Source organism: Pollachius pollachius (assembly GCF_949987615.1).
Source record: "Pollachius pollachius genome assembly, chromosome: 1".
Classification (NCBI taxonomy): Eukaryota; Metazoa; Chordata; class Actinopteri; order Gadiformes; family Gadidae; genus Pollachius; species Pollachius pollachius.
In genome coordinates this window covers 31789461-31810817 of record NC_136934.1, presented here as the reverse complement: position 1 = coordinate 31810817, position 21357 = coordinate 31789461, and the positions used below count along the sequence as shown (strand labels likewise).

Below are 21357 nucleotides of genomic sequence, written 5' to 3'. Positions count from 1 at the left end.
GGGTATGTTGTGATGCTGAAGTGTTTCTGTGTTAAAATTTGTGTTACCTAATTAAAAAAAAATTAATTCTGGTTTCATGATAACGTTGACTGTCTTGTCTTTTGACATTCAAGACTTCAGTGTAGAGAAAGGCAAGGACATGGATGAAAGATACATGACAACATTCCCTTCTGAACGCTGACCTCCTCCTGCTAGATGTGAGATAGACGGACGGCACGACGGACAGCGAGTCGGGCAGACAGACAGACAGACGGACAGACCCACGGACCGACAGACACTCAGACGGCACAGAACACAAGGCAGACGGAGGCTCACCTCCGCGGAGCTCGGTGGGCCCGCAGGTGGGCCTCTCCAGGTCTATTTGGTCCAGAGGCAGCGTCTTCACGCAGCCCTTCCACAGGCCGTAGTGCGCCACCTGGCACGTCTGGTTGTTCATGAGGTACTTGGGCTGCGCCAGCTCCGCCCAGAACTCTGTGCCGACGCCCAGCACCGCCATGGTCACACCCACGATGGACAGGAAGAAGGCCAGCTTGATCTTTCCCTCCAGGCTGTCACTCATCTTCTGACGCCTCTGACCGCCCCGCACACCTTTGACCCCCCCTCCAACCCCCAGACCACCGCCGCCCGCCACCCCCATGCGGCCGTCCTCATCCTGTTGCACAAAGAAGTTGGACCACATGGTGTGTTGTGGCGGAGCGCCCTGGGTCCAGGGTACGACTGACACTCAGGGTGGGGCGGATCGCTACAGGGTGGGCCCAACGGCACCAGACCAAAGGCTGAGCAGGAAGACAAGCTCAGGAATTGGTCAAAGAAAAAAATAATACTAAAGAAAGAGTTTGGATAGATACCGTAAATGTTATCAAAGCTATAAAATGACGAGCATTTGTGCTGTGTGGGGAACTGAAGGAATCGTAAATGTTTTCTTCAAGGAGTAATGATGAGCTGGTGGAAGGGGTCTGGAGGGAAGCTGGAGCCTGGAAGAAGACACACAGGAGAGGATCCAGGAAGCCAGGCTGAGTCTGTCCAACACTAGGACCCTAAAGGAAATGAATGAGAGAGAGAGAGAGAGAGAGAGAGAGAGAGAGAGAGAGAGAGAGAGGGAGAGAGAGAGAGAGAGTGAGAGAGCGAGAGACAGAGAAAGAAAGAAAGAAAGAAAGAAAGAAAGAAAGAAAGAGAATAGAAATAAAATAGAGAAAGACAGAAAACGTATGTTGCACAATAACGCCATCCTTACGTCCTCTTAATTACCATATTCAACTGACAACTCTTTATCTACCTACTCTCGCTCGCAAACTCCACCTGAGAGCTGAAAGGCAACAACAGGAGAGCCATATGCCGTTCCCCAGCGAGGCCCAGAGGGTCCCGTTTGGAACAGAAATTAAAATACGCATGGAATGATGTCCAGTTCAGAGAGGAATTTCTGCCAGAATTTTTTGGTTAGAAATACAATGAGTGCTGCAGCTCGATGAGAAGGGTGGGGGGTATGGGGGTGTGGGGGTCCAGCCCACTCTTTGAGAAGCACCCACCAGCGTGTCTCTCTGGCTCAGACACAGATCCCTTGAGCTGGGAGGAATGAAGTAGCACTACAAATACATCCTCTGTGCCGCATCTACCGGGAAACACCAGGGCTGGAAGTGGGTGTGCATGCACATTTTTGTGTGGGTTTGTTTCTGTGTGTGCATGTGTGTGTGTGCATGTGTGCGTGTTCTCTCCTGGAAGTGTATGTACGTGAGCACTTTTTAGTATACATGTTTGGATTGGCGTGTATGTGTTGTGTGTGTGTGTGTGTGTGTGTGTGTGTGTTTGTGTGTTAGTGTCTTATCTTCATTTGTACGTGGGACTAGGTGTTTACATGTTCTTCCAAACAGGGCACGGAGGTCATGATAACAAAGCGCCCCCTAACCAGACCACCCAGATATATAAAAGGTGATAATTCATTGTGACAGAGTGAGGGGGGGGTTACAGTAATTAACTGTGTGATCACAGCCACATGGCGGGTCAGAGACTGAGGACACAGAGCCTGCACAGGAAGCGGTCAGCACCAGAATAGCAGGTCACATACTGCAGGCAGCACGCTTTATGCAGAGCCTAGTGCTAACAGCATCTCACGGGCCAGTTTCATGTTTCACCCTCATTGGCAGACCGCACACACCTATTAACGGCAAAGTGCCTCCGCCTCCAGCCACCATGTTTGACTTCACGTCAGCTTCTTTCTTAAGGAAAACTCTGTTAGGGGTCCGTAGTAGCTGACGTCATGTGGGACGACTCGCTGTGTGCCGGGATTGGCGCCCTGGTCCACGGGACTGCATGGACGTAGCTTGAGAATCTCAAGGCTTCGGCAGATGACAGCCAAATTAGTGGAAATTAAACTCCTCCCCTGACGTCAGCCGCAATCAGCCACAGCATGACCGCTTAGGTCAGAGAATACCAGCCCCCCTCCAACGTGGGGGTAACACATAGGCTGCATGGGAGCTCATACTGAAAGCTGTAAGTCATGTTGAAATGTTGCCTATTTTTTTGATATTGCAGCCACTCCCCCCATCACACTGTGGCACCTTTTAGCAGATGAGCCGTTTGTGTGAACAACAAGCACCGCGGGACACAGTTCTTCACAAGGTGAAAACTTAGATTCTGTGAAAGTTCTGAAATCTATCTGGGTGTTGACTGTGTCCACCGACCAACGACATGCCCCGGTACGTGACAGATGAAACGTGGGCACACATGAAAACTAACAAGTTTAGTGATGGCACATAAAACAACAAATAAGAAATGAGTCTGACCTGTTGCATGCACGTTGGTTGGTTTGAAGCTTGGAACTAATAGAGAGGGAGAGTGGCGGAGCGAGATTTGGAGAGAGAGAGGGAGAGGGAGAGAAAGAGGGGGAAAGAGAGAGAGAGCGAAAAGAGAGCGAGATAAAGAGAGAGAGAGAGAGAGAGAGGGGGGGGGTGAAAGGGAGAGACTGAGAGGGAAACGGAAAGGGGCGGGATAAAGGGAGGTTATGGAAACAGAGTGTAAGGAGAGAGGCGGACACTAGTGGGTGGGTTGGCGGTACCGTTGATGACAGATTGTGTGTGATTCCTGGGGACTGCACAGTGTGTACACAGTGCCTGTATGCGTTAACCATGAAGCACTCTATTGATATTGGATCGATGGGATATGAGCATTGCCCATTTCAAAGCTCTGTGAAAAAGTATGTGTGCAGGGACACACACTTTCATGGCAGCCTCCATCAGCGACGATAGAAAAATAAGGTTAACATCAGTTTTGTATATTTAATGGGTGTGTGTTTATCTTTGTGCGTTTGTGTCAGTGTGTGGGTGTGTCTGTGTGTGTGGAAAGGGGGCATGTACATGTGCTGTATTCCTTAATGTGTGTGTATGTGTATCCAATTGCGTGTGCGCGTGTGTGTATCTATTTTTGACAGCCACCTGTTAATGACATTAAGCAAGGCAGGGGGAGGAGCCTGTGTTCAAACAAGCGCGGACCAGGACAGACACATCGAATGATATCTTTGGAGCAGGAAAGTGAAAACCTGACAAGGGGAATAAAACAACTGTGAAAAGGGAGACATACAGAAAAAAGGTGGTGGAGAAGAAGAGGCTTTACAGTGGATAGATCTCAGAGTGTCTCAAATTACAACCAGCAACAAACGCACGTGAACCCTTCTGCATAGCTAGCATACAAAAAGCTTGCATGACGTCTTCACACAGGCTTTACATCACGTTGGAGCTGAATTCATTTAGGCGGTTGAAATGAAAGCAGTTTGTAAGTGCGTAAGTAATGAGCAGATTCTCTCGACAGAAAGAGCGTCCGCAGGGGGGTGTGTGTGCAAGGAGAGCGCCACAACACTAATGGTTTAGGCACGGGGAGGGGCTGACCGAGAGACTGTACAGTCAGTCCTAGAATCAGTACAGACTCCTGGAAAGCCTCACTCGTACCCCTCTCTGCTCGGCTGTTCCCCTGGCAGTCATGCCCCTCACACACGTGGCAACCAGATAGAGAGAGAGAGAGAGAGAGAGAGAGAGAGAGAGGGGGGGGGGGGGGGAATAGAGAAAGAGCGAGAGTGGTGGTTTGGGGGGAGGGGGGTACAGAGGTGGAAAGGGCTGGAGGGGGGGAGTGGAAGAAATGAGGGAACATGCATGAAAGGAAAACCATTGTAGTGGAGGAGTGAAGGGCAGTTGAAAGCTGTTGAATTTTTTATTCTGGGAGAAAACATACACACACACATACTGCACACACACACACACTGCATGTTACATGTATGTATGTATGTATGTATGTATGTGTATGCATGTATGTATGTATGTATGTATGCATGTATGTATGTATGTATGTATGTATGTATGTATGTATGTATGTATGTATGTATGTATATATGTATTTATGTATGTATGTATGTCTCTTGGAATGCATGTACATTATTTCTATATCTATGTCCATGTTTTTCTCTGTTTTACAGAGACAGATCGTCGCTACACGACGGCCACCTTTACTAGACGGATGACAAACAATGTCTCCTTCAGCCCGTTTCTGTCTTATCTTTAGCTTTCCAAATGACCAATCTTGTAAGTGTTAAGCCTATGTGTCCAGTGGTGCCTCCTGTCCCATTATTAATGAGGAGAAGGTCTCCTCCTCAGACAATCAGGATTCATTAATAATGCACAGTATGCTGATGTGTGCCATCTTCCGGCTCGCCCTACACATCCATCAGAGGACGGCCTCTCTGCACAGCATCAACCCGCACGCTGCAACACACTCTTGCACTCCTTCAGCAAGAATTCAAAGGCATGCATGTGCAGACCGCCCTCAACACGCACGCACGCGCACACGCGCGCACACACGCGCACACACACACACACACACACACACACAAACACATGTACACAAAGCAACGCATTCATCCCCTTCCTGGTGCATTATTTCAAAGTCATCTTTCGACTGATTCCATTTCAACTGATTTTATGACACACTCACTGAGCTGCTGGCCCATTGTAATATGCTAACATGAAAATGTTCTTCAGACATGTACATCTACCTCTGGCGTTTATCATTGCCTTCCCCCAGTGCTGCAGTGTTCTATCTTTCTGAATGAAGATCAATTGGGAGGTGCTGCTTAGAATGACAATGACCATCTTTCAAGTGTTTTCCTTCACCACCGCTAGAGTGCGCTATTGAGTCCAATCTAAACTGCAGTACCGGGGATGGGAGGAAGCGCTCCCTCTCCCCCGTGTTATCAGGAGGGTATTAATATTGGGTCTTTCCAAATGGAAGGGTACTAAACATCCATGGTTTGGTTGTGTCGCACGGCTGTGTTCATTGAAAATGTCCCTTCTACATTTAGATTATTTCAATCTGCATATGGCACATTCATTGAGAGACGTCTGGTCTTTCAGCTATGCCCATGGGGAGCAGGCTAGTAAATGTGGCAGTGCTGCTGGGCGGCTTTTGTGCAGTGGGGCGCAGCGAGGCGGACAGGATAGGGCGGTATAGAGCTGACACCCAATATTATTTCACATCAGAGAATTATTGCTGTAGAGTAGATATGTTTTATAGGAATCCCCAACAGGCCCATTCACAAGTGAGCTATGGCTGTATAGGGCTTATTGCGTGTTGCGTGCATGCCGACACTGCCTGAAAGAATATTCTGGAAATAAAAAGCTCACCAATCATGTTGGGCCAGCTTTGTAAAATGGCTGTTGTCGTGCCCTTCGTTTTAAGGCCGATTTTTGTTACATCCTGCAGTGTATTAAACATACATCGTTAAACTCATGCGTCAACCATTCGTAAACAAAATGACGGCGAATGGCAAATATTAGAATACCAAACGTTTTTGTTAAGGGGATGCAGTGAGCGGGAAATGTCTCCCTAATTTGCATATGTAATTAACAGGCCCCTGGAAATTAGACCAATAATAGACTATTATCTACTGTATGTGTCTGTACATGTAAATATGTAAATGATTAATAGATATAAAATATTGGTTGTAGGCATTTGCAAGGTTTGAAATGGTAACATTAAGTTTCCAACTGGAAGATTATCAAAATTGGAGATTTCAAAGTAGAGGTTAAATAATCCACATTCTCCATCAAGGACATAGGCCTGCATAGGTTTGCGCCAACAAAGAATACATGTCAATTCAGACTTTAATGAACGGTCAAAGGAAAATGGACAAATGTTTTAGGCGCCGACATTTGAGGCAAACAAAAAATAAGACAGTGGTTTAACAAGAACTGACACATTTCATAAGACTGATATTTCATATTCACATTGTAACACTGTAAGACAGAACGTGAATAACGTGAAAAGGTTGGACTTTGTTTTTTTGACATGGCAGTTGTCTCACAGTTGATGGGACATTTTCATCCAGACATTAAGTCAAGGAATACAAGAGCCAGAATAAGCCGTTTCCCTGCTTTCTGGAATGCCAGAATTAGCAAGATCATTCATCTCTTTTTTGGGAAAACTGCCAACAAATCGTTAATGACCATGTCTGCTAAAATGAAATCTCTCGGGATCAATGTGACTCATGCCAACTAAACTCCTGTCTTGGGCTGTATTAAACATCCCTTCACTACAACTAGGTCAGAAGTTCCCTAACAGGTTTAGGATTCACGAGCAAGCTGAACAATGTGATTGGCAAAGGTCATAGCTTCATGAAAGGGCACTTATCCTAATCAACAGCACGCAGCCATTGTATTGTACATTAACAGCATTGAAAAGTCATTGCCAACCCCAAAGAGATGCCATGCTAATTAGGACAGAGCCAGCATGTTTGAATCAACTCTTAATTGGTGTTCACAGACAGAGGGTTGGACAACAGTACACCATGAGCCATTTGAATTAGTCATGTGTTTATTTGGTCTTGTGAAAGAATCAATTTGCTTATAAAGGAGGAAATGAAAAAAAAACAATGAGTTCAACACATCTACTTTACATACCGTATTTGTTGGGGGAACAAGAAAATTAAAACTTGAAATGTTTAATTTGAGATGTTGAAATTCATGTAGATTGAGACGTCCACGTTTAACAGATGGCTAAGTGTTTACAGTTTTATATAGTAATTTTAAATGGACTGACATGAAAAAAATAAACATTGAGGCTTTATGGCCGGGAACAATATCAGTTTACACGCTTATGTTTTGGAAACCATAACTTCTATCGAGTTGTGTAGGACTCAATTAATGGGAGAAAATATGTTCCATCTTGCTCACAATGTTTCACAAAACAAATTCAAACGGTTGAGAACAAAAATACTTAAAAAGGAAACATAATTAATCACAGATGGCGTTACTTCACTGTTTGCTAGTTTAACGTCTAGACTATTGCCTTAATGTGGAGTGATTACAGATCAGGGTACTGAAGCTAGAGAGGGGGGACAGTAGTTTTGAAGACTTAGGAAATTAACAAAAACAGAAAGAAACATCACGTATCAAGGTGCCTTCCTTTCACTGACCACAATGGCATACACGAAGTAGATGAACTCGCTTTATCTACATCAGAAGAACACACTGACCCTCCCCTCTCCCAGTCATGTTATGACCTATGACCCCACCGTCTGATTCATCCATTCCCTGGGGCAGACTCAGCCAGTGGGGTGTTTTTTCCCAGCTCAGTTGCCCCAAAGCACTTAAAACAGGCGACCTTCACTTAAATACAAATCCTAAATTGTGGTGCCCAGCCCACCCGCTCCCTTCCCACCCCAAATGACGGCCCATTTTTCACAAAGTATAAAAATCCTTGCCCCCCATACCCCAACCGGTTACTACACGCACACAACACATTTGTCAAAAACTTGAACCCTATCCCACCCTCTCCAATTAGACAGAATACAAACCCCACCCCCCAATATACTCTTCTGCCTCCAATTCCAGACCTCCGCTCTAACATTAACACTTGACATTTCACGTAGATCTCAAATGATAAAATGGTTATATCCAAAAGCCACTAGCCAAACGAGTAATAGGCCCAGATCTACTTGAAATGAAGTGCTGAAAGTATGACCTACATGGGCGATTTGGAATTGGCCGGTACACATCCTCCCCCCCCCCCCCCCCCCCACACCCTTTCTTTCCCGACTACTTCTACCAGAAGTCTCGGCGGTGGTAGGCGTCTGGGTCGCAGTATTTGGTCACCACAACCCTGTTGGCAAACTTCCGACCGGTCAGGCCCTGCATGGCCTTCTGGGAGTCGAACACGGACATGAACTCCACGAAGATCTGGTGGGGAGCAAACCAAACGCACATACATTAGGAAGAGGGGACAAAGAAAACAAATGCAGTACACCGGTGGTCGTCGGGTGGTCTTCCCGTGACACACAGCGCTGTACCTTGCCAGTCCCGGGGACCTCCAGGCCGTCGACCGGGCGAGGGATCTCGATGCTCTTGACTTGGCCGTACTTGCTGCACTCTTCCCTGACGTCCTCCACGATCTCCTCGTACTCCTCGTCGTCCAGCAGCTCCTCCGGCGCCACCATGTTCATCAGACACAGCACCTCGGTGGGCAGGCCGCCCATCTGGGTCACCGAGCTGTTCATCAGGCCTGGCACCTGCAGCGTTACCGGGGTCTGGTTTATACTCGTCTGGGGAAGAGACACACACACACACACACACACACACACACACACACACACACACACACACACACACACACACACACACACACACACACACACACACACACACACACACACACAGAGTCAAGACACTGGTTCGTTCTAACCATCAGATCAATAGAAGATGTTGGTGTGTATTAAACTACGGAAGCTCTACTACTGTATTAGACATATTCGATTGTTGCTTCTAGACATCCTTCTTACCAGGGTGGCGTCCTTGGATCCAACACTGGCTCTCTGGACCAGCAGCTTCTTGTCTCCAAGCTGCATTCCGTTCAGCCCTGCAATCGCCTGGAATCACAAAACACGTTTAGAAAAAAAAAAAACTTTGACTGGAAGAGAGATATTGCTGGATTATCTTTCGCTTGTAACAGAAGCATGTTAAGCTCATGTTAAACCCCAGTGAGCAGGGATGCTGCCACGGTTACCTGGTCGTTGAGGTTGACGTCAACGTATTCACAGAAGGCATATCCTTTAGAGAGGCCGGTGGCGCTGTCCTTCACCAGGTTGAAGGCCTTCAGAGGACCGAATGATGTCAGCAACTCCTTCACCTGAAAATGTTAACACATAGGAGAGGGGGCTCAATGGAGATGTACGACGTACCAACACAACCACACCTCAGTATAGTTGCCACGAATTAACCATCTGTAGAGCAACTGCAAATGACTCAACCGAACATGTAAAGGATACTCCTAAAATCAAAGATGGGTTACATTGGGACTTGTGAAGTAATCTATTCAAGATCTCACCATACAACATTAATACAACCGTTAGTTACTAGCAGTACCAAAATCCTCTTGTGTAATCACCAGCGATTAAAACGACCCTACGTTTATAAGCCAGGGAAACTGACCTGGTCATCGTTCAGGTAGTTGGGCAGGCCCCCGATGAAGAGCTTGTGTGCAGAGTCAGGCACCACCGTGGACACCACGCCTGTGGGTCAATACAAGACACATGAGTACAGATTACCGTTACGAATGACGCCATGCGTGCAGGAGCAACTCGGTGCGGCATTAGGCACCTGGCACGTAGACGCTTGGGTTCTCGCTCATGCCGGGTAGGGGCTGGTAGTCGTGGGGACGTCTGATCTTGAGGCTCTGGCCCTGGAAGATGATGCCGTCGAAAGCCATGGCTTGGGTTGTCTCATCCACCGAGCGGAACTATGCACACACCAAGAAACAACAGGACCGGTTTCATAATTGTCCTATGAGATGAGAGGACACAGAAATTAAGAGGGGCGTGGCCATGGGCAGTGGTCAAACCTCAAGGAAGGCGAAGTTCTTGTCCTGGTTGATCTGGACTGCAAGGACAGGGTTTCCGGGGGCCTGAGTCAGACCACCCAAACGCATCTGAGCGTTGAAGAAGTCCATCATAGACTCCTGCACAGAGATGGGGGGGAAATTATGAAATGGTATCGTTGTAAATACGACATGGCTTTTGCTTTAAAAAACCAAAAATTTTGCTGTTGAATGTGCGGTGGTTCAAAGTTATGTGCATCCTCCTTTACCTCTGTGATTCCAAAGGGGATGTTGCCCACGTAGAGCCTGCGGGCCTGCCGTGTCATCTGGCTGCCCACCACGGGCACGGGGGTGGGGGTGACCGCTAGTCCGTCTGGGGTCATGGTCGGGAGGAGAGCTGTGGCTGGGATCTGGCCAGCAGCTGGTGGACAAGGGGGGCAGACACACAGGAATTGATATATCTGACCGCAGTACTGTCTAGCCTTACTCCAATACTCAATTTACCCCATTTCATTTTTTGCTGGATAGCACATGTAGTGATACTGAATTGGAGGCGTTAAATAAGCAAGGTTACAAAAGATAAATAGCCCGTGAGCCATATCATTCTTACATTTAACCTAACATTACAAACCAGATCATCACAAGCAATTACCTAGGAACACTTCTTTCTCAAGTAGACAGATATCATGGTTGGATGGCTCTTCTCTGAATAAATATGACACCTAAAGACCGCAATCCACATCTGGGAGAAGAATTCAACCCCAATTCTTGGAAATATTGACTCTGAACCCCAGCAGGATGTGTGGAGGCAGTGGAAAAGGTGGTGTGGGAGGCGATACCTTGCATGGCTTTATACTGCATGGGGGTGATGTGTTCAAAACCGGGAGGCGGGACATCCCAGTACTTCTTCACCTTGTTCTTCTTCTTCTCCTTCTCCCGGTGTGGGGAGCGGCTGGGTAGAGGACGAGAGCACAATGAAGAGTATGAGTATGACTCCCAGTGTACATGAATATAATGTATGTGATGTACAGCGTTGGGATGAGAGATGGCCAGGTTCTTCAGGTCTGGTTCCGTGAGACTTTTATTTTGTTAAATCGTATCTAGAATAAAGCCATACCTCGTTAGTTTAACTGTAAATAGCTAAATACCCAGCCTTGCGTTCCATCTGCAGACATGCTTCATTTTCTGGAAGCATTAAAGTGGTCTTGCCGGAAGCCGCTTTTCAAAATAAGGGTCCCGGTTTTAAAGGGTACGATTTACAAGGCAGTTCTCCACAGAGAATGGAGTTGTGTTTTAACAATGCAGAAAACGGCTCAGTGTTATTTTGCTGTATTACCTTACAGCAATCTCTTGGGGTTGGTTGACTGGTGAGCTGAAATGACAGTGGAAAGGTTTCACATTTCTCTCATATCAAACATATTTCTGCTGGCTAACATTTGCACCACAAATGGCTGTGGCCACATCCAGCGGTATGGATCTTTTCGGTTCCTGCTAAATTCCCTGTAGCGCACGGTTGCGATTTAAATGAGAGCCTGCGAGACCCCATTTGGCTATTTTTGTACTTTTTGGCTGTCGTGCTCACGACAATACTAACTTAACTTGATTTTTCTTTGTTCACTCTCACCATTTTCCAAAGAACATAGAGCAATTAATTAGAATATTACATTTGGATAGGTGGGAAATATACACATATTAACTCACTGGTAACCAAATCACACTTTATCTGAAAGAAGAACAAGTGAATAAAGGCCTTAAAGATCCCATGGCATGAAAATTTCCCTTTGAGGTTTTCTAACATTAATATGAGTTCCCCTAGTCTACCTTTGCTCCCCCAGTAGCTAGAAATTTTGTTGGTTCTAAAACGAGCACTAGGACTAGCACTGCTCCACCTTTGAAAAAACGAAGCTCAGACGCGCCGTTTGGAATTTTCTCCGTACGTCGTCATAAGGGGAGATGCCACCTCCCCCTTCTCTGCCTTGCCAGCCCAGAGAATTTGGCCCACCAATGAGCTACGACCCTGCGAGTGCCACATGTGTGTATGTCTGTGTGTGTAATTACACACACTGTAACGTTGTTATTTGGATAACAGTTCTGCTGTTGGGTGTTATGGCGCATAACGCGTCAGTTCTTTGACGTCTCTGGTATTTCCACAAGAAGACTGCATTTGGGGTTATCTCAGCCATCATTGAGCCCCACTGCCCGCCGGCCACTGCCGCGAGGCACCGTCACTGCAAAGCACCACCGCCTGGCAGTGGGCAGCCGGCAGCGCGCAGTTGAGTCAACTTCAGATTGATGTGGAAGTCTAAGAAGCAGAGACGACAGAGAACCCGACGCAGTCGTTTGTGATACATAATATCGTCTGGAGGCGCACACAGCTTTTGGCCATGATATTATATATATATATCTATGTATAATATGACATAATTGGGATATAGAGCTCCAGGACTCCCGCCGGAGCACCCGGAGTGTCCTAGAATATTTACAGAACACGGCCAAAGGCTGTGTGCGCCTCGTCATTGCGATACATCCACTGTAAACAGAGCGCATAGTACCGTGGCCGCAAGCTGCTCAGGGCCACACCCCCACCCTCCTCCTTGACCCGCCTCTCTCCTCCTCATTTGTATTAAAGCTACAGACACCGAAACGGCGCGTTTGGGAAAGGCTCAATGTCCGACTGGCTGTAATTCTGCACCACGGCTGAATTTCGGGAACGTCTTCAAATACTGTGCTAGGGGCCCACTAATATCTTTATTAAAGCATCAATAAAGTGGCATGCCATGGGACCTTTAAAAAAGTGATTTTGACTGTATTAAGATTAGAGGTTTAGATATTTTCTTTCTACTAATACGATTATGAATGCTGATTGCATGTATGACATCCACTCTGATGAAAGACTTCACTTGGAGATCAAAGCATTGGGTGCTGGAGTGAACCGACTGCCAGAGCCCAGTTAAAAACCCCACATATCCCAATTAAACACGTTCAAAAGAAGCAAAGACAAATATGGATAGATTATGACAGTTGGAAGATGTTTGGGTGTGCTCCATTGAAACACCTCAAGAGGGTTACAGTATATAACAGTTGACATGGCATGCTGCTTAACAAGTGGCACATGCCGCGAAACAAAGGGGCATCAGCTAAATTGAGTGCCATGTAATGACGGGGTTTCGCGCCTCTATAAAATCCTGCAAGAACAATGTTTTAGATGCAGGGAAATCTTGCACAGCGGATTGCACAAAACACCAATCTGTGCTTCATTCTTTATAAACCACCAACAACATTTCCCTTTCGTCTACATAACTTATTGGTCAGATTGTATGTCACTCTGGTTAAACAAATTATGCATAGTCGTACGTTGTTTCACCATTTTCTAATATGCTTCTAATCGAGCCGACGATTGAAAGAAAAGTACAATGTAACCATCTCTGGGCAGCTCAGTGGCTCAAACGACTAGTGCCCCTACAATTTAGCAATACATCCAGGTTAATTTAGACCTGTTATGACCCAGGTTCCTCTGGACCTGTTGAAAGATACAAGTAAATGCCTCTCTTCAACCTACTTCTTGTCGATAAAGGCACAGAAAAGACCACAAAATATACAAATTGCAAAAGACGAAAAATAGTACAACTCAAGTAGCTGTGCCCAATATACATCAGAGATCTCCACTTTCTAATCCATGTTTCATGTTAAAATCATGGTAGTCGGACAAAGGAACAAGAACTCATAACTCAACAGTTAAGTGCTGCTTTACTTAAACAGTCTGCACATCAGTAAGTTAGACTGGTAAAGTGGGCCACAACTGGCTAAATAAAAAAGGTGTCCTGTTCTAATAAAATAATTACTGGTCAAATCAGTCAAGACTACTTCATGGGTTACAAAATAAAAACGCGAAAACTAATAAAGATACATATCCGATTTAGTAATTTTTTTGAAAAACAGCTATAAATGCTGCATAGTAAGGAAAAAGCCTAGGCCAAAAGACAAAACAAAAAACAGGACAGATGTTTTCCAAGTTGTATATATTCACTCAATGTTGCAAAAGGTGTTATGATTAACACAGCATCTAAATATACATCTCCAATCCAGTTTGTATGGGACAACCAACCTGCGCCTGGGTCTGCGCTCTTTACTGTCCCGGCGGTCCCTGCTGCGTCTGTCCCGGTCTCTGCTCCTCCTCTTCCTCTCTCGGCTGCGACTGCGGGACGGGGAGCGGCGGTGGTGGCGGTTCTCCTTGTCGCGCTCCGCTGTTAAGCCAGTAAGCCAAAACAGGGTTGTTAAAAAGACTGAATGTGGTCAGACATTTGATTCTTATGCCCCATGGCCCAGGGTTCAATACTTTATAATATTGGTAAGAAGCGGGAGACGCACGTTTAGACAGAAACCTTTAAACTGTAGAAATACTTCAGGTTGTTACTGTACATTAAGGTATTATAGTTACCGTGATATCGTTGAAGAAATGCCAGCTTTAATTATGAAATATCTGAAATTATTTCAATGCAATGCAAAACACTTGTAATCATATCCAAGTGTGTGGTTAACTTCAGAATACTACAGCATGGATAATTGGGTAGAAACAGAAATTGCATGCAATTGGTTTTAAACCATTTGACTCCTCTTAACATAAGATTGATGTCTACTCTAAATGCTGCAACATATTTTGAAAATACTTGATGGGTAGTTGCCTTTGTGTTTTTTCGCCAGCGGAGCTGAGACCAAGATCAAATGTTAAGCTGGGCGACATATATGACTGATCTAACACCAAAAGATATAGTATGTCCGCATTCAGTACAATGAACATTTCAATGCTTCACATGATTCTTGACATTAAGTTGCTCATACATACAGACGTTGTTTTTTGTGAAACAGATTGACCCAAGCTGTCCATAGAGGTTGACCATTGGTGACTTCATTGCCATTAGAAAGCGGCAGATAATAGTCACATTAACATTAATAGGGCTCTCCATGGAGGGAATTAAAACGCTGGCGGCTAGGATACATTAGATATGGTCAATGTAATGAATGAAGGCAGAGATGAGACACCTCCAGCAAGTAGACAAGACCCTACTCCATGGAGCCAAGCAAGCTTGCTAACAGAGGCGGCACTGATACAGTCTATCGGCAGTTCAGGGGATCAATGGTGCATTACCTTGTTTGTTTTCGGAGAGTTGCCTCTCAAATTCGTCGAAGTCCGACATCTCTGGTTTGCAAAAAAGACCGGGTGACAATAAATTAAAACAAAGCTAGCTTGCAAGCTAGCGCCTTAATAATCGACACTTTAGTGTTTTGCTGTCGTAACGTTAGCTCAGTCAATTATTTTTACTACTACAATTACTTCACACATAAGGCAAAACATGGAAAAATCAAACACAATTTACGGAAGGTAAAAATGATCTAGTCTTTGTTTACGATGTATTCGACAACATAGAACATGAAAACGTGTTCGCATGGGTTAGCTTGCTAGCCTGTGCTAAGCTAACTACTAGATTAGCATGGGTTAGCTTGCTACGGTATGCTAAGCTATCTGATAGCAAAGTCCAGGAGAACGGGCCTTCTCGAGACAGCCGTGCGGAGCCTGTTAGCATGCTACAGAAAGACGAACCAACAAGAGACTTTTCGCAAAGCCAAATGCCACCATAAGAGACTCACTGTTGGAGCAAATGCACGGGTTTGCCTTTATACGTCCAATTTATACAATATCCAATTGTGTAGCTCGAGTAAAAACGATACCTGCACACTCAGTGTGCCCGCTTTTGCCGTCTTCCAGGTACAGCTTGAGAACGGAAGTTGATTACCCCCGAGTTTCCGGTATTTTGAAAATAACTACAACTTCTAGCACTAAAAATTGCATTGCTAAAATAATCTAAATTTTGCCCCATTCCATATTTTAGACCTTGTATAGGGAGTTGAGTTGGTTTAGCTATTGAATAGGGCGACTCAATTATAGAGGCTGAATTGAAGTGCACAATGCACATTTTAAGCTATGGCTTGCCTAGAAGTTAAAAATAGATTTGTATTATATTTGTAACTAGTATTAGAAGCATTTGCATTTATATGTATTTAGTAATCCTGTGTTCGACCTTTTGACTAAACTTATTGTGTCTATTTTATATCATTCATGTACCTTTCTGCTGCAACCCTTACAATTTCGCTTTATTTCCCTTTTCGGATAAATGATGTACTCTACCCATCTATTTATCTATTTATCTATCTATCTATCTATCTGTCTGTCTGTCTGTCTGTCTGTCTGTCTGTCTGTCTGTCTACTCGTCTTTAAGATAATAATTTTAATCAGTGTCCATATGTTTTCAATTGAGATGATGTCCAGGATTATTTTGTTTATTTGGTTATATAAGAATGATGTATTTTGGTACATGATTCATGTTTGTGATGCTATAAGTTGTGTTTTTCAACCATAGTGTAAATCATATTGTAAACAGACTGAATAAAATATTGTTAATCATGTTTTATTAATAATCAATATTTGTTCTTTGCTATGAATGCACAATTTCTTGATGGAATATTTTGCATCATTGCCATTGTTAGAACTAAACCTTATACTTATAAAAGGAATATAAATCAGTTGTAAGTGCAATAAATCGTTTTCACACAGTAAAGAACAGCACAATTAGATCAGGTGTGTGTGGGAAGTCCAAGTCATGTATTTTTAATTATATTTTGTAGTTCGATTTTTCATTTAATAATTGGAGAATGAATGAATTATGACCAATATATAATCTAATATTTAAAAATAAGGGGGGATAGTAAATGTTCTGTTAGTTTCACATATTGTTTTAATACAAGTTGTCTTTCTCATTCATTGTCACACTATGGAGTTATCACACTCTTGATTCTTTCAAAACATTTTCCAAAGAGCCTTATATACTGACAACAACAAGACGGATTCGACATGCATTTGTAGTGTCGCATTGAAATACTATCTAATATCTTTGCGTGTATCATCACAATCTATTGCTTTTCCTAAAATACTGGCCTAATGATAAAACAGTTCAAATATCAAATTAAGCTCCTTAAAGTGACAAACTGCAAAAGTGTGAAGAGTATCGTCATTTTAGTTCATGTTTCTAATCAAATGGAATCGATTATTACATTACCATATGCTACAAAAGGGAAAAAATGTTCTTTACATCTGGGCATCATATTATAAAACACATATTTTTAGAGAGTTAAGTTGTATCTAACTGAAACCAAAACAGTGTCCATTCAGCTTTTAAGTGAAGGATCTGCTGTTTTTCATGCATCCAGTAATAAATCTGATGCTAGAGTAAAGAATAAAAATAGTTTGAAGACATATAAATCAGCATTGTGCAGTAACTCTGATTTTCTGGCTTGAAGTCAAAGCAGTCAGCTTTGCATTATGAAAAACGAGAATAAAAAGGAAATGTCCAGTCCTGCACAGACAGATCGATAGGAACAGCAGCAGCCTCTTTAATAGATTGATCCTCTCTCCACAAATAACACATATGACATCAAAGCATTCATAAAATGCAGCCACTAAAGTCATTTGTCTTATTTCTGATGTTTCACAACCAACACTGTAATTCAAAATGAGGACTCCAAACTAGGTGGGTCTCAAAGGATTAAATATGTAATGACATAGACGCTTAAAAGGAATGAAGCTCTTTGCAAAAAATAAAATGTAATGTTAAAACAATTGTCAATTATTGAAATATTAAAACATATACATGTACATATTGTGATTATCCATAATTTAGGCTACCTGGAATTCAAATGACCCACCCTAAAAAGGTGGGCTATCCACAATTTCTATATAAGACAAGTAAGCTACCATCTCCTCAATAGCCTCAATGCATAAGAAAAACACTGTCAACAAATATCTCACAGTTATTTTCCCTTTAAAGAAAAGGGAACAATCAATATCTGCTGAATCAGGCCCTAGCCATTCAACTGTAAATGCAAGTTGTTGGCAGCAGGTGCCCTTTGTATTAACACCTGCTGTCTCTCAACGTGCCTCAAGGGACTAGTGTTGGAACTTCGGCTATGTACACACACGTGTACAATACATCAGATACTGCTCCTGCAACTGTCAATGATTCTAAAAAAGAAAAAAAATGAAAAAAACTATTTTCTGTGGACGGAACTTTTACAGACAACATGAAAGAGAAATGGACATTTTTCCCATGTCAGCATATTTCCTGAAAAAGTAATAGTCTCCTTGACACCAAGTTGAAGCAGGTGAGTCTAATATTCCATTCATGATTAATTAAACCTACTGGGGTGTCCTCCCAAGTTCTCCTTAATCACATTCACCATTGAACCTTAAGAAGGATCAAATTGCGTCTATGCTTTCTTCAACCCACACAGACAAAAGTTCTGCTGTGCCTCTTATCTCATCTACATGATTTAAATGTGGAAAATGTGGAGAAAAAATAAACAGGTTACAATTAAAACAACTTCTTTCTTCAAAAGGTAAAGGCATTAATTGTTAATTTTTAGAATTGCTCTTCCCTTATGGTGATTATTGTTTACTTGATGAGGATTGTTGAGGATTATTCATCGATTGTTAAAATAAAAAGTGGTGAGGCATATAAATGTGTGTCTTAAAAAGAAGGGTCCGAAACACAGTTTCCATGGCCACGTCCTAGACAATCTCAAGGCAAAATAATTTCAAAAGGCCTCTGGACATCTATATTCCTATCAGGGGAGCTGGCCTGCTGCAGCAGCTCACCTGCCCTTCCTAACCACCCCAACGTCCTGTGGAGTGTGATCCTCTGTTCCTCTCCTCAGTGTCTAAACCTGTAGGATATGGGCAGAAGCAAGTTATTCTTTTTCAGGGCCTGCACCCTGCTGAGTGTCTCCTCATCCATGGTAATGTAGCAGCGCCGGGCGTAGTCCAGCAACTTCTCCTTGGAAGGATCGAACTGGCCCACCTCTGCCACCTTTTCTGGGGCTACTAGTAGCAGTTCTGCAATGGGTGTGGTAGAGGCTATTGTGTTTCGATCCACACCGTGAATCTGGAAGGCTTTGGACATGTTCTTCAGACGCTGGTAGGTCAGTAGGATCTTTTTGTAGCGGAAGAGAACACCAGCAGCATCTTTCACTGGAGAACAGCAAGAACAAGAAGATTAATGAGAAGGAATTTGCATTAAGCAAGATGACACATAAGCTATGTAATGAAGAACATTTAAATATTTATTTTCAATTATCTGTCACCTCTTTGTCGCTCCCTTGGTGCTTGGAAAATCTTCCTCCTCTTTATCGCGAGTCTATTAGCGTTCATATTCTCTGGCAACCCATGCTCTCCTGTAATCATTTGCTCTTCATCAAGATAGCTTTCCTGCTCCAGGTACTCTTCCGATTCCCCCAGCAGTGAAAGAGGCTCTGATAAGAGAGTCCAAGGACAATCTGTCAGCATAACTAGAAAGATAAACCACCACAAAGAACCAAATCCATCATTCATAGTCACATTTTGAAATAAGATTCTGCCTGACAGCCAAACAATCTCACCTTGCCCCACGTTGACATGGCTGCCCAATTCATTGATGGTCGGCCTGGTGTTACTGCCACTGGCAGTTGAACTGGTGCTGCTATGGCCAGGTAGATGTGCCTGGGCGGATGCAGAGTTGAACAATGCGTTCAGGGAGCCAAGCTGATTAGCCATTGGGTTTGAATTCTTGGATGCCAGCATTGTTGAAGGAGCAGGCCTTCGTTGATTAAATTGCCGTGTGGGGAAATCTGACTTCTGCGGCTCTGTAAGCAGGAAGTAGTCATAACAAATTAGTTTGATATGATCTGATATATGTTAAAATAATCAAAAGTTTTGTAATCAGTCATGTCTACCAACGGGACGATCTTCCTCTCTTCTGCCCCTCCAATTGAATCGTCTTGATTCATATCCTTATGATAGAAACAGAACACCAGTATGAATGTAGTGGATTTATTCTGATATTCCGATATTTACGGCTTATGATAATGACGTCACATTGCAACGACCGCCTCCATTTTTGAAGCATAGGAGAATTGGAATGTTGGTTATTGTGTTGGATGTAATGTTTTTTGGTCTTCATCTAGTTATTATTAACCTACGATTATTTTTTCTTATGGGATCGGTCCTCGCACGCATGAGGACAACGGTCCTAGTAACAGTATACTAACGTGAAAATTAGGATTTTACAGTACTACAACTTTACTGAGTCCTCTCGAAATGGTGGAGCTAGCCCAACAAAAAAGTATTAATCCTGATGTACCTGAAGGCCCTATTGACAAACATTTTTAAACCTGCCACCAACACCCTCTGGCAGCCTTTGTTATAATGAAGCTGAAATGTTTTCTTACCATTACTATAGTGGCTCTGTCCGTCACCCTGACCCTGACTCTTTGTAGAGAAGATGAAGCGGTCCAACTGGCAGCGGAGGAAGTCCCTCTCTTCCTCCAGGTCCTCGATCCGCTTCTGCAACCAGGAGTTCTTCTCCAGAGAGATTTGCAGCTGGGTTCGAAGGTTGGTGATCAGTATGTATGAGTTACTAGGGGCGGACGAACCAGTAGTTGGGGCAGATTCTATAAAGGAAAGTAAAAATGTATAGGTAAAAGAGAATATAACAAAAACAACGTCTGAACACCATTAAACCCAGCCAAAGGTTTTTTGTGATATTCACCCTCAAAATTCTGATCAGTCTGGTTGAAAAACCCTTGTTGTTCAAAGCTGCTCTCTTCATACGGGATAGCTATTTCATAGGTGTCCTCATTTTTTGGAGCTGAGGAGAAGATTGTGTCAAAAAAATAATTGTTATGACTTATTTGAAAGGACAAAACACAAACTTGTTTCAGTTATAAAACGTACTCTGTAGTTGAATTGACGCTGTGTGGTTCTTGGCTGTGGAGGCACCTTCGTTTCTGTTTCCCTCCTCCATCACGTCCCTCTTAAATAAGCAAACATTCTTCCTTTTAATCCATATTCAACCGCATATGTGACTATCAGTATAATTATGACAAGCAGCTGGTCTTGCACCTTCACAACGTAGAAAAAGGGACATGTGCCTCCAAGTAATTAGAGAAACTCGTGATCGCCTTGTTTAGACATTCCCAAAACATCTCGAATGCACTCCATTTTGATTGCTTAATTATATTAAATGACAAAGGGTTAAAAAAGGAATATAATGCACAACTCCAACAAAACATCAAAACCACGTTTATTGTTTGTATACATGGGACTGCACAAGTGTGTTCATAATTTCCGAGGCTGGCTGCTCGATTCCAGCTAACATTAGCAATACATTTGGCACGTATTTAGCTACAAATAAAAAACATTCCCCTTCTTGCTTCAAAATATAGACTTGTACTTCCGCCACTTAAGAAGGAGAATTCCGTGCGATACATCCTTTGAATAAATATCTGCACATACCTTTTTACAGTTGTAATAACTTCACCGTTCACATGTAATAAGATGTTATAACTCTGTCATATCTCTATTCATGAATCAAGTAGCCGCTAGCTAACAAGCTAACAAGCTAACAATAACAATTATCGCAC

The 21357-nt window shown here is 43.5% G+C and overlaps 3 protein-coding genes across 7 annotated transcripts in view; all 3 read right to left on the bottom strand.

Moving 5' to 3' along the window:
* The window catches only part of cacng6b (calcium channel, voltage-dependent, gamma subunit 6b), a gene marked incomplete at both ends in the record, with an annotated part of 5873 nt that extends 5194 nt beyond the window's left edge, over nt 1–679 (bottom strand). The window contains 1 exon segment of the mRNA XM_079753726.1: nt 316–679. Coding sequence (XP_079609852.1) covers nt 316–679 — 364 coding nt within the window.
* Nucleotides 680–8045: 7366 nt separating this feature from the next.
* u2af2a (U2 small nuclear RNA auxiliary factor 2a) lies at nt 8046–15633 on the bottom strand. Of its 4 annotated transcripts, none has more exons than XM_079752171.1 (13): nt 15496–15633; nt 14996–15046; nt 13955–14093; nt 11186–11221; nt 10689–10801; nt 10119–10270; nt 9874–9990; nt 9633–9771; nt 9465–9544; nt 9040–9162; nt 8816–8902; nt 8327–8578; nt 8046–8216 (listed from the first exon to the last, which is right to left on the bottom strand). In XM_079752171.1, the coding sequence occupies exons 2-13, from the start codon at nt 15042–15044 to the stop codon at nt 8082–8084; spliced, it is 1422 nt and encodes a 473-aa protein (XP_079608297.1). In that variant the 5' UTR covers nt 15045–15046; nt 15496–15633; the 3' UTR covers nt 8046–8081. The 4 variants fall into 4 exon arrangements, with proteins under 4 accessions (XP_079608297.1, XP_079608296.1, XP_079608299.1 ...); XM_079752170.1 differs by having other exon boundaries at nt 13955–14103; nt 14997–15046; XM_079752173.1 differs by lacking the exon at nt 11186–11221.
* A 1641-nt stretch (nt 15634–17274) lies between these two features.
* Nucleotides 17275–21329, bottom strand: ccdc106a (coiled-coil domain containing 106a). 2 transcript variants are annotated; one of them, XM_079735963.1, is made up of 8 exons: nt 21230–21329; nt 20669–20747; nt 20484–20582; nt 20164–20385; nt 19669–19725; nt 19336–19578; nt 19042–19245; nt 17275–18928 (listed from the first exon to the last, which is right to left on the bottom strand). In XM_079735963.1, exons 2-8 carry the CDS (start codon nt 20736–20738, stop codon nt 18612–18614), a joined length of 1212 nt encoding a protein of 403 aa, XP_079592089.1. In that variant the 5' UTR covers nt 20739–20747; nt 21230–21329; the 3' UTR covers nt 17275–18611. The 2 variants fall into 2 exon arrangements, with proteins under 2 accessions (XP_079592089.1, XP_079592090.1); XM_079735964.1 differs by having other exon boundaries at nt 19042–19209.
* Between the last annotated feature and the right edge of the window lie 28 nt (nt 21330–21357).